Raw genomic sequence first — 11,927 nt, 5'->3', positions numbered from 1 at the left:
ACTGTACTTACATCTCCCTGCAGCAGTCTATAACGAGACTTCCTTGCAGGGATGCGCACGATAGGTGACATCATCACAGGTGCTGCACGGGACGTCAGCATCCCGACGTCCTGAGCCGCATATGTGATGACGTCACCAATCGCGCGCATCCCCGCAAGGAAGTCTCGTTATAGACTGCTGCAGGGAGATGTAAGTACAGTAACAGTGTGAGCGGACCTGTGTGAATTCTTCCGGCATTTAACGCTGCTTGCCCAAAGCAGGGCTAAATGCCTGAAAAAATCACCTGCCCGGCGTCCGGAACTGCTTGTCCCGGGCGTCAGGTGATAGGAATTCCACATCCCTGGTTTAACTTTCTGGAGCCAGTTGATATATAAAAAAAAGTTTTTTCCTGGAAAACCCCTTTAACCTCTTCAGAACGCAGGGCCTATGCATACTACCTGCATCCTGAGTCCTTAAGGACATAAGGTGTATGGGTGTACGCCCGTGGGAATTCCGGTCCCCGCCGCTAGCCGGTCCTGAGACCTCCCCCCCAACCATGTCAACGATTGCCGGAAATCACCGGTCAACCCAGACCGGAGATTTTCGGCGATTCTGGGTCATATGGGTGTCAGGTGACCCGGTGAATCAGGTTGATCGGGGGTGTCCAAGACACCCCAGGTCCCCCTGAAGGGATAGGAGTTAGGTGGCAGGGGTGCCACCCCTCCTATCCCTGCGATTGGTTAGTCAGAAGACTGACCAATAGAGGATCGGGGGGGGGGGGGGGGTAAAGTTCAGTTCCCCCGTTCTGACCACCGACAGTAATCCGGGCAGAACGGGGGAACTGAACTTTAACCCCCCCCCCCCCCCAGGAGGTCCCTTACCTGATCGGCGGTGGCAGGCGGCGATGGTGTGTGGCTCCCTCGTGAAGACTACGGAAGCCGGTGAGTAGTTACCTAGCAACATCTGGGGGGGCTAAAGTTTGGAGACCACTATACTGAAGGTTTTCCAACCAGTGTGCCTCCAGCTGTTGCAAAAGTACAACTCACAGCATGCACGGTGCACGGTCTGTCAGTACATGCTGGGAGTTGTAGTTTTGCAACAGCTGGAGGTTTGCCCCCCACAATGTGAATGTACAGGGTACATTCACACTGGCGGGTTTACAGTGTGTTTCCTGCTTCAAGTTTGAGCTGCAGCGCAAACTCCTAGTGGGAAACTCAATGTAAAACTCTGCCTGTTTGACGCACATAACAGGGATGGGCATGTGTACTTAGGACTGCGCAATAGCCTCAACAGCGATGATTCACCAAGTTTGCAATTTTACCACAAAAATAGTAAAAAATCGAGGAGAGTAGAAAAGGAAAGCGAAAACATTTGAAGTAATGGTTAGAAAAAAACTTTCCAACATGTAAAAAATTGAAATGAAAGCCCCGCTATGATTGGTTGCTATGGGCAAATTCGTTTTTGTGATTGGTTTTCCCATAGCAACTAATAAGGGCGCAACTTTAAATTCCTATACTTCTCTGGTAAAATAAAGCCGCACTGTGATTGGTTGCTATAGGCAACAAACACGATTTCTTACGGTCCGTTTTGATGAACAAGCCCAATAGTCCACGGGAAAGCTCAGGCACATAAGAGAACGCAGCTGTTGCTAGAATAACCAAGAGGCTCGGTGACGTCACATGACAGGAGCCCGCGTTCGGCCGTCACACGCAGAGAGCGTTTTAGCGCGACTCGGACGTCACTGGCGCGTTTTGCTTTCCCCGGCTTTAGCGGTGTCGTCATCAAGCTGCGCCCGACGGGGTCCCTGAGAAGTCGCGGGAAGCGGAGGAGGAGGTGAGGAGTGCGCTGCCTGCTGTCAGGGCGGAATGTGTTGTGACATGAGCTGCGCCCCGGGGGAGTATGGGAGAACCGCTATCCCGGGCTGGAGCGGCGGGCCTGTGTGTCGCACCGGAAGTGTGTGAGGAGAAGCCGGCCGGTGTCTTTGTGTGGGAGCCTATGCGTTCCCCGAGCTGGGGGAGAGATGTGAAGGGGGTTCCGGTTGTGTGTGCTCTGTGTAGATACTCGCTCGTGTCCCACAAGGTGACAGTCCCAGTGATGCAGCCATGTTCCTATTGTCTGCGAGGTGTCGGTAGTGTGTGCTTGTAGAGAGGCGTCAGCAGGAGCTTGTACAGGCCGGGCCTTCACACCATCTATTGTTCTGTCACTGCAGAGTAACTGATCATAGGAACCTTCTGTGTCTCATAGTCCTGGGCACAGAACCCCATGTGTATTGTTATAGTCCTGTATGCAGGCTCCTACCCCCATAGTGGACTGTCATAGTGACTGCAGCATTTCCTTCATAGAGATGGAATGTGGCAGTGCTTGGAGTTATATATAATGGGAAGCGATCAGCTGTTCTGATCCTTGGCAGCTCTATATAGAATAGATATAATAAACCTAATGGTCTATTCGTGCAGGTTGACTGAATATCAAGGCTTGGAATGTCCAGGACACTGCTGTCACAACTGGATCAACCTTTCTAACCTGAATATACAGGAAGTCAATGTATTCCTTACCTGGGCCAGAGGTATAGCATAATCTTGTAATATGCAAATTAACTCTTTAACTGCACTGAGGGCAGGTTTGAAGATTATGCGCGTCTTAAGCCGTCCTGTTTGCGCCATTCCGCTTATAGAGAAGGAATATTCATGAGTGGAGCAGTGCGAATGGGACCCCGGAGACTGCGTCAGAGGTGCAGATCCCTGGAAGAGCTGAATGGAATGGGTTAAGGAATATTGTTTTCCTCAGGATCAGGCGCACTAACCACCTGTTTAGTAAAGTTAGAGGGGTTGAGATGTATTTTAGTTTCCCTTTAAAGGAAAACTGGCAGCAATATCACCCACACTGACCTGCTTATACAGGTTTAGGGTATGTTCACACATGCATATTTTGCTGCTAAATTTGCTTTATGAAATATTGACATAAATCTTCATCAAAATACACATGTGAACGTACCCTGATGATGTGGGTGATGCTGATTCCAAGCAGGTTGCCATTTTCAGATCTGCTGCGCTGTTCCTGAGTTATGGATAAAATAGGCCACATGCCCTGTTTAACACCCTAAAAAAAAGTTAGTGCGAGTGGCACTGCAGGCAGTTTCCCTTTTTAATAAGTACCCTGAGCACTTGCCCGACCCCTCCTTTGTTAGTTGATGGCTTTGCCAGAAGCTGTGTTTCACTCTGGGCATTTATCATAAAGAAACCTTCCCATGGGCACTTTGAGTCGCAGTGAGGCACTACAGGACTCTTTTGGTTGTGTATTCTGTATAACCAGAACTTTAGGTGTGTTCTTCCATCACATAGAACTGTTTGTAGTTTTGAGGGCTCTCTAAAGAGAGACTATCTGGACCAGTGTTTCTTAACTAGGGTGCCTCCAGATGTTGCAAAACTACAACTCCCAGCATGCCTGGACAGCCTTTGGTCTGGACATTCTACTATACTAAGAAAAAGTTCAAATATTCCTATAGTTTGTGATCGAAAAGCACCAAATTTGGACTATTATTTGTTAATGCAAGTGTTCTGGGGGCCCGATTCACCCCACACTAAGCCTAGCAGTCCCCCCCCCCTCTTTTTTTGTTCTGAAATTCATGCACACTGGCCTTCTCTTGGAATAGGGCAGATAAACCAAATACTAAAATCCATGTTCTACCTGAAGCCACAGGACACTGAAATATCAATCACATAGAAGACCTCAGAGGCACTTGTTGCACTCCATTTTGGGTGCATGCACACCACGTTTGTGCAATATAGTTCCTGTATCAGGTTTTTGATGAAAAACGTATTCCTCAAAACGTGTGTACAAATGTTAAGCCATATACGGTTTGAAAAATTGTCCTGTTGCATCAGTTTTTGCATCAGTTTTTTTTAAAGAAAAAAAGTGTACATTTTTGACTTTTCACTCCATTTTGAATAAAGTTTCACTTGTTTGATTGAAATTCCAAGAAAAAAAAACTGTGCAAAGTCAAAAACCGTATGGTGAAAACTGGTTGAACCTTACGCACATAGTTCTGTATGGTTCCCATTGACTCCCATGTTAAAAAAAAAACAAAACATATACGGTTTAATACAGTTTTTCACCCGGACCAAAAAACCTGGTAAACTACAGTTTTAGGTACGGGTAAAAAAACTGGACAAAACCACATAAGATGCAAAACTGACTAAACCGGATGATGCATTTGACATACGTTTTACAATGTTAAGTCAATGCATCCGGTTTTCTATACAGTTCCGTACGGTTTTGCCTTGAAACTGTATACGGGAACTGTATAGCAAAAACGTGGTGTGTATGCACCCTCACTTTTATTTTAGCCCTCGCAAATAAATGTTTTCTGGGCATTCCAGGGGTTGAAGCCATCCACCTCTCCATTGCTGTTAAGACCAGCAATAGTCTTCTAGGTGTTGGGCAATTTCTTTTTGTGTGGTTGGTTGGGAAAATAGAAGATTCTTTTCCAAGGGTATGTTCAATATGGAGAGAACCACTGGTGCGGGGTCTGACCATGTAATGGAACCAATCTCAACCTTTTGTACCAAAGGAAGAGACCACAGGGGTGTGGAAAAAAAACAAAAAAAAAAAAACTAGTCCAAGGGACTAAAGCAGAACATAATCTACTTGTCCCTCAAGAAAAACCACTTGTCCTGGTAGATAAAATAATTTCAACCAATTTAGTACGATCCCTCTCCCCCGAGAGGCGGCGGGAGAGGTGTAGCTAGCTCCTTTTACACCCGAGGCAAGCCCCCCGCCCCACCTGACCCCTATAACTCCAATTTTTCCATATCCAGGGATGAGGGTAATCTTGTGTGACATGATCTGTAGTTTTTATCGGAACTTTTATTAGGAAAGGGGCTTATTCACATATATACGCACTTCTTAAAATATTTTAATCACTATTTTTCAGTCTTCATAGGGACTTATATATGGAGTCTTTTGATTGGGTAACAGTGAACAGCGCTGTGTTACTGGGGATTCTGCTTCTCCAGTTTGTGTGGTGCATTTTATTTACTCTAATTATGTGTCAGAAAATGCTGGAAGTTGCATTTAGTTACTAGATAACTACAACACCCAGCATGCCCTGATACAGCCTATGGTTGTGTAGTGTGTAGAGATGAGCGAATTTACAGTAAATTTGATTTGTCACGAACTTCTCGGCTCGGCAGTTGATGGCTTATCCGGCATAAATGAGTTCAGCTTTCAGGTTCTCCCGTGGGCTGGAAAAGGTGGATACAGTCCTAGGAGACTCTTTTCTAGGACTGTATCCACCTTTTCCAGCCCACCGGAGCACCTGAAAGCTGAACTAATTTATGCAGGATAAGCCATCAACTGCCGAGCCGAGAAGTTTGTGACGAATCGAATTTACTGTAAATTCGCTCATCTCTAGTTGTGTGGGTGTTGCAGCATGTTGCACTGTATAGTAGGACAGTTAAGGTTATTGTGTAACATGCTGAGTTGTAGTTTTGGTTTGTGTCAGCTGCAGAGCCATAGGCTGTGTCAAGGAATACTGGGAATTGCAGTTAGTAACTACAACACCCAGCATGCCCTGATGCAGCCTATGGCTCTGCAGCTGACCCGAACCAAAACTACAACTCCCAGCATGTTACACTTTATAGTTCTACAGTTTAGGTTATGGTGTAACATGCTGGGAGTTGTAGTTTTGGTTCGGACGTGTTTGTGTGCATCCGTGGGGCTCTTGGTTGGCGGGTGAGTATGAAGGGGGTGGGATTCTGGGGGTTCAATTTAGTGCGGGTGGCCAGAAACCACTAAAAATAAATAAAATTAGATAGCACAACTGGCGGCAGCACTTGTCAGTCCTCCCCTGAACAAAACATACATGCATACACATCATACATACACATATACATACACCGGCCACTGCCCCCTATATCATACATTACATATGTCCAGATAGCACGGAGGAGCAGCACACCAGGGATGCAAAGGTGTAGCGGGTGCAGGCGGGCCCAATCGCAGCCCGGGTCACTGGCAGCAGCAGTGATGTATAGTAGAATAAAGCGTCCCGCAGCACTCCAATAGTGATCAAAATAGGTTTATTACCTCAAGGTAAGATACAACGTTTCGACCGTCACCACGGTCTTTTTCAAGCATAAGAAAGTGACGCACTCCTCCCATATTTATATGGGGTACAATATCAAAGGTGATTGTGCTCAATAAAGAAAAAACATGCAATACAATGGATGCTGTGACAGTTGCGTAAAACAAGAGCATAGTGGTAAATAGAAAAAATGCATATTTTTAACAAGACAGTGTAATCAGTGCTGTACAGTATATACAATCTGACATATATCGCATCATGTGTAAGTGACAATTAGTGTACAGGTGTGTGGACATTAAAAGTAATCAGGGGAACATGCCACGGGGTCAAACACTCACCCATCTGTGGTAATGGCGGCCATTCCCTGACGCCGTGTGTGCACACGGCTCTAGGGAATTCCGCAGGCCAGCCGGAGTTCAGCCAATCGCAAGGGGGCGTCGCACGTTGCTAGGCAACGGCACTGTAGCTCGCAGTCCGCGCACACTCACTGTGCTTCCGGATGCCACGAGCGCCATGACACTTAAGGGAAAGTAGTGTCCTATTTGGCGCATGCGTATGGTTGTGTACTGATTTCAATGAAGCCATGTGTGGTGCCGGCAAAGCTCCCGTACTGAGTCTGTCAATTCGGATGTAATGTTACAGTGTGGATGAATGTATATAAGTAACTACGAAAAATGAGAAGTGTGTATTAGTGTGGCGAGAGCAGGAGTGTATGTAGACAATGATAGGGGATAGATGTGCATGAGTGGGTGAATCTTTAGTGTATAAGGATGTTGGAAATGGAAAATTAGGTGTTAAGGGGAAAAATAAAATAAAATGAAAAATTAAATAAAAAATGTGATAAAGGCAACTACGGGTATATATGTATAAGTGTGAGGATGGTGACAGGGTGTGACTGTGAAGGCAAACAGTGTGAAGCACCTGCACAGTATATACATAGGCACATGATTATATACATGCACATCTGTATATACATGCATCAGTGTATAGCTGTGTTTATGTAGACTGGTCAGTTAATCTAGCTCACATAGAGATGTATACAGGAGAGTAAAATAAACGTTGGTGAAAGCAATTTCAGTCTTGGTTGACTGCACTCGGGTGGTGAGGGTTGGAGCTGGTAGAGTGGTCAGATAGATGATGGTCAGTGGTGTTTGATCGACGTGTCCCCTGATCATCTGCATAAAAACAAAACGAGAATAATTAGCATGTTGAAAGAAGAACACGGTATAGAATTTGATCGTATTATTCATATACAGTGAATGATAGAGGACTTAGTACAATGCTCAGTATGTGTGTCACAATTTATATATACATTCAAGTTTAACTGGCAGGTCAAATCATCGAGATAATTTGTAGATACCTGTGGTTACAGTGAAATCTATGTTAAGTCCATGGGGGCGTAATGTGCCCAACTCATGGATCCAACGTAATTCGCACCTTTTGAGTATGCTAACTCGGTCACCGCCTTTCTTTGATATAGGAACATGATCTAGCAAAGTAAATCTGAGGTCATTTTCATGATGTCCAGATTCCGTAAAATGTTTAGCTACGGGTAAGTCCAGACGTTTCTTACGTATTGAGTACCTATGTTTGTTGAACCTCGTTCGGAACTCCAATGTATTTTCACCTACATATAGCAGCTGGCAAGGGCATGTGAGAACATACACCACAAACTCAGATGTACAGGTCAGGTACCATCTTATCCTGTACTGTCTGTTTGTGGTTGGATGTTTGATGTGTGGGCCCTTGTCCATGTGGGTGCAGTTAATGCAGTTCCGACATTACATTACATACATCATACATACACATCATACATACACCCACCACTGGCCCCACCCCCCCACATCATACATTACATACACACATCACACACATACCATACACACATCATATATACACATGACACATACACCATACATATGCACACATCATACATACACACACCTGCCGCTGCCCCCCATATCATACATTACATACACACATCACACAGACACCATACATACATCATATATACATATGACACATACACCATACATATGCACACATTATACATACACCTGCCGCTGCCCCCTACATCATACATTACATACACACATACACCATACACACAACATACATACACCTGCCGCTGCCCCCCCCACATCATACATTACATACACACATCACACATATACCATACACACATCATATAGACACATACACATATACACTCACACCATACATATGCACACATCATACATACACCTGCCGCTGCCCCTATATCATACATTACATTCACACATCACACATACACATCACACATACACCATACACACATCATACATACACCTGCCGCTGCCCCTATATCATAAATTACATACACACATCACACATACACATATACACACATATGCACACATCCACTCACACCATACATATGCACACATCATACATACACCTGCTGCTGCCCCCTATATCATACATTTCATACACACATCACACAGACACCATACACACATCATATATACACAGACACCATACACACACCATACATACATCATATATACACATGACACATACACCATACATATGCACACATCATACATGCACACACCTGCCGCTGCCCCCCATATCATACATTACATACACACATCACACAGACACCATACATACATCATATATACATATGACACATACACCATACATATGCACACATCATACATACACACACCTGCCGCTGCCCCCCACATCATACATTACATACACACATCACACACATACCATATACACATGACACATACACCATACATATGCACACATCATACATACACACACCTGCCGCTGCCCCCCATATCATACATTACATACACACATCACACAGACACCATACATACATCATATATACATATGACACATACACCATACATATGCACACATTATACATACACCTGCCGCTGCCCCCTACATCATACATTACATACACACATACACCATACACACAACATACATACACCTGCCGCTGCCCCCCCCACATCATACATTACATACACACATCACACATATACCATACACACATCATATAGACACATACACATATACACTCACACCATACATATGCACACATCATACATACACCTGCCGCTGCCCCTATATCATACATTACATTCACACATCACACATACACATCACACATACACCATACACACATCATACATACACCTGCCGCTGCCCCTATATCATAAATTACATACACACATCACACATACACATATACACACATATGCACACATCCACTCACACCATACATATGCACACATCATACATACACCTGCTGCTGCCCCCTATATCATACATTTCATACACACATCACACAGACACCATACACACATCATATATACACAGACACCATACACACACCATACATACATCATATATATACACCATACATATGCACACATTATACATACACCTGCCGCTGATACACCCCACATCATACACACATCACACATACACGGACACCATACACATATACACTTCATATATACACATGACACATACACCATACATATGCACACATCATACATACACCCGCCGCTGATACACCCCCCCTAATCATACATTACATACATATAAACCACCCTTCCCGCCGCCTGCATGCTCGGCCTCCTCACCTGAGCCGGTGTGAGGTGAAATCCCCAGCCCGTGCAGTGCATTCTCCTCACACATGTCCTCTCCCCGCTCTGTATTTTCTCCCGTGAATACTTGAAACCTCCCCGTGATAAATCAGGTCCTGTGTAGACAGAGCAGGGGGAAGGGAGAGGCGGTGTGTGGGGGAGGGAGGAGCTGTGTACGTCCTCATTCTCCCCTTGTCTTAGGCAGAGCTGCGCTCTCCATCCTCCGGGAGGGGGATGAGGGGGCGTGGCTTAATCATCTCCTGCAGACGTGCGACCTCGGGCTCTGCCCTCGCTCCTGAGATCCCCTCACACCGGCTGGGGGGCTCTGAGCAGCGGCCCTGGCTACTGAAATTAGCTGGGGGACGCCACTGCCCCCTCCATACAACCTAAGCGCCGGTGTGAGGTGCAGACTTGCATCGGCTCCTGCACCTCACACCGGCATTAAAGAAAAATAAGGGAGAAGTCTGTCTGTCCCTGCTAGCCCAATACAGGGCTAAATCTATGAACAATTCACCTGCCCGGCACCCAAAACTATTGTCCTGGGCGTCGGGCAATATGATTTCCACATCCCTGGACCAGTGGACAGCAAGGAACAGATCAATTTGGGAGTATGACTTATGGACATGTGAATAACATGTATACTCCCTCTCTGAAGGGGTTAGACATGATCTGGATAAACATTCACTTTCAAGTCATTTGTGTGGGTCCAAATTAGGAGAAAGGTATAATTTGGCCAAATGAGAAAAGCTACATCAGTGAATACAGACAAGCTGGTACGAAGTCAATAATGTGCTTATCTGTTTATTAAACAAAGCTACCCACTTATACACTAGATATACGTCATAGATCATGGGTGTCAAACATGCGGCCCGCAATGAATATCTTTGCCGTCCGGCAAAGATATTCATTGCTCTGGTCAGGGCCGGGCCCCCGTCACATTTGGTGCATCCCTGTGTCCGGAAAAATCTTTTCAGGACACAAGGATTCCCCGGTTACCTCTCTGCGGCCCCGTGTTAACTTTAAAAACACAGGAGCCGCTGGGAGGTAGCGCACACAGGGACATCACTGACGTCCCGTGCATGCGCCCATAAGAGCAGAGAGGACGACGCGCGGGTATGGTAAGTCACCACTCACCAGCACATCATCTTCGATGTTCCGACCACTGCTCCCATAGGCCATAGCAGTAGATCGTAACCCTGGACTGGATGAGTGGTGGTCGGAACACTGAAGTGGGGCAGTAAACAGGCATACACCCTCCAGCCATACGCTGTATGTCTGTGGGGGAACTGTACTGCGCCCCCTAATGTGGGTGAACTGTACTGCACAGTCTTGTGCAAAAGGGGCATGGGGTCTTGTGCAGGGGGGGCATGGGTTGTTGTGCAGGGAGGGCATGTGTGTTTTTTTTTTTTTTTTTTTTTTTTTTTTTTTGATGATGCGGCCCACATAAACTTAAACCTTGTTTTTTTGGCCCATGTTAGCCTTTGAGTTTGACATGCTTGTCATAGATTATATTGTTTTAGAATACATACACAGCATTTTCTCATATAACAAGAAAATGTCCCCCAGCCCTCATTATCATTGGCAGTCCTCCCAAATTTAGAAGAGAATTGTTCTTTCTTTCGAGGTTGGCCTACCCCACACTCAACCATATCTCATGGCCTTGCTCATACTGTAGAATCCTTGCTTTGCTGGTATAAAAGCATCCAATTACTATTAACTACTTAGTTTCCATATCAGACAACACATGTATTCAATAAAGTGTTGCAGTGGAGCCAGGAGGGAAGGCTACAGCGGGAGTTTTAGCCAGAATATATGGAATCTCATTTGGACCCATTTTTACATTGTTAGTTGGTCCTTTCAATTAAAGATGCATTCCAAGTGATTATTATTTTTTTTTCCGTATAATGCACACTTGTCCCCACTATTTTACAGTGCCATTGGTTTTATTCTATCCCTCCTGCATCCATACATTTCATTACTGTAGCTGGATCATATGATCAGCACTCATGCAGATGTATGTACAGGTAAACAGGGACAATACAGCCTACAGCTGTTTCACGTCCTATAGACATTTACTCAAGGCATGATGGGGTAGTGTGTGTGATGCCAGGTAGTAAAGAATACCTGATTTAGCTAACAAGGCAGATCTTGATCCTCTGCAATACTAATTAAAGGGGTATTTCCGTGGAAACTTTTTATTTTTTTATTTT

General features: G+C 45.2%; 1 protein-coding gene across 6 annotated transcripts in view; it reads left to right on the top strand.

Annotated features, from left to right (window-relative positions):
- The first annotated feature begins 1,640 nt into the window (after nucleotides 1-1,640).
- Nucleotides 1,641-11,927, top strand: part of SMARCAD1 (SWI/SNF-related, matrix-associated actin-dependent regulator of chromatin, subfamily a, containing DEAD/H box 1) — a 154,129-nt gene continuing 143,842 nt past the window's right edge. The window contains exons 1-2 of one of the 6 annotated variants that reach the window (XM_056567495.1): nucleotides 1,941-2,058; nucleotides 2,436-2,545. In XM_056567495.1, coding sequence (XP_056423470.1) covers nucleotides 2,522-2,545 — 24 coding nt within the window. In that variant the 5' untranslated portion in view covers nucleotides 1,941-2,058; nucleotides 2,436-2,521. The other 5 variants (XM_056567520.1, XM_056567511.1, XM_056567485.1 and 2 more) reach the window with 5 other exon arrangements.

The sequence above is a fragment of the Hyla sarda genome, chromosome 1 (assembly GCF_029499605.1).
Source record: "Hyla sarda isolate aHylSar1 chromosome 1, aHylSar1.hap1, whole genome shotgun sequence".
NCBI lineage: Eukaryota > Metazoa > Chordata > Amphibia > Anura > Hylidae > Hyla > Hyla sarda.
This window is presented reverse-complemented; position numbering and strand designations above follow the sequence as displayed.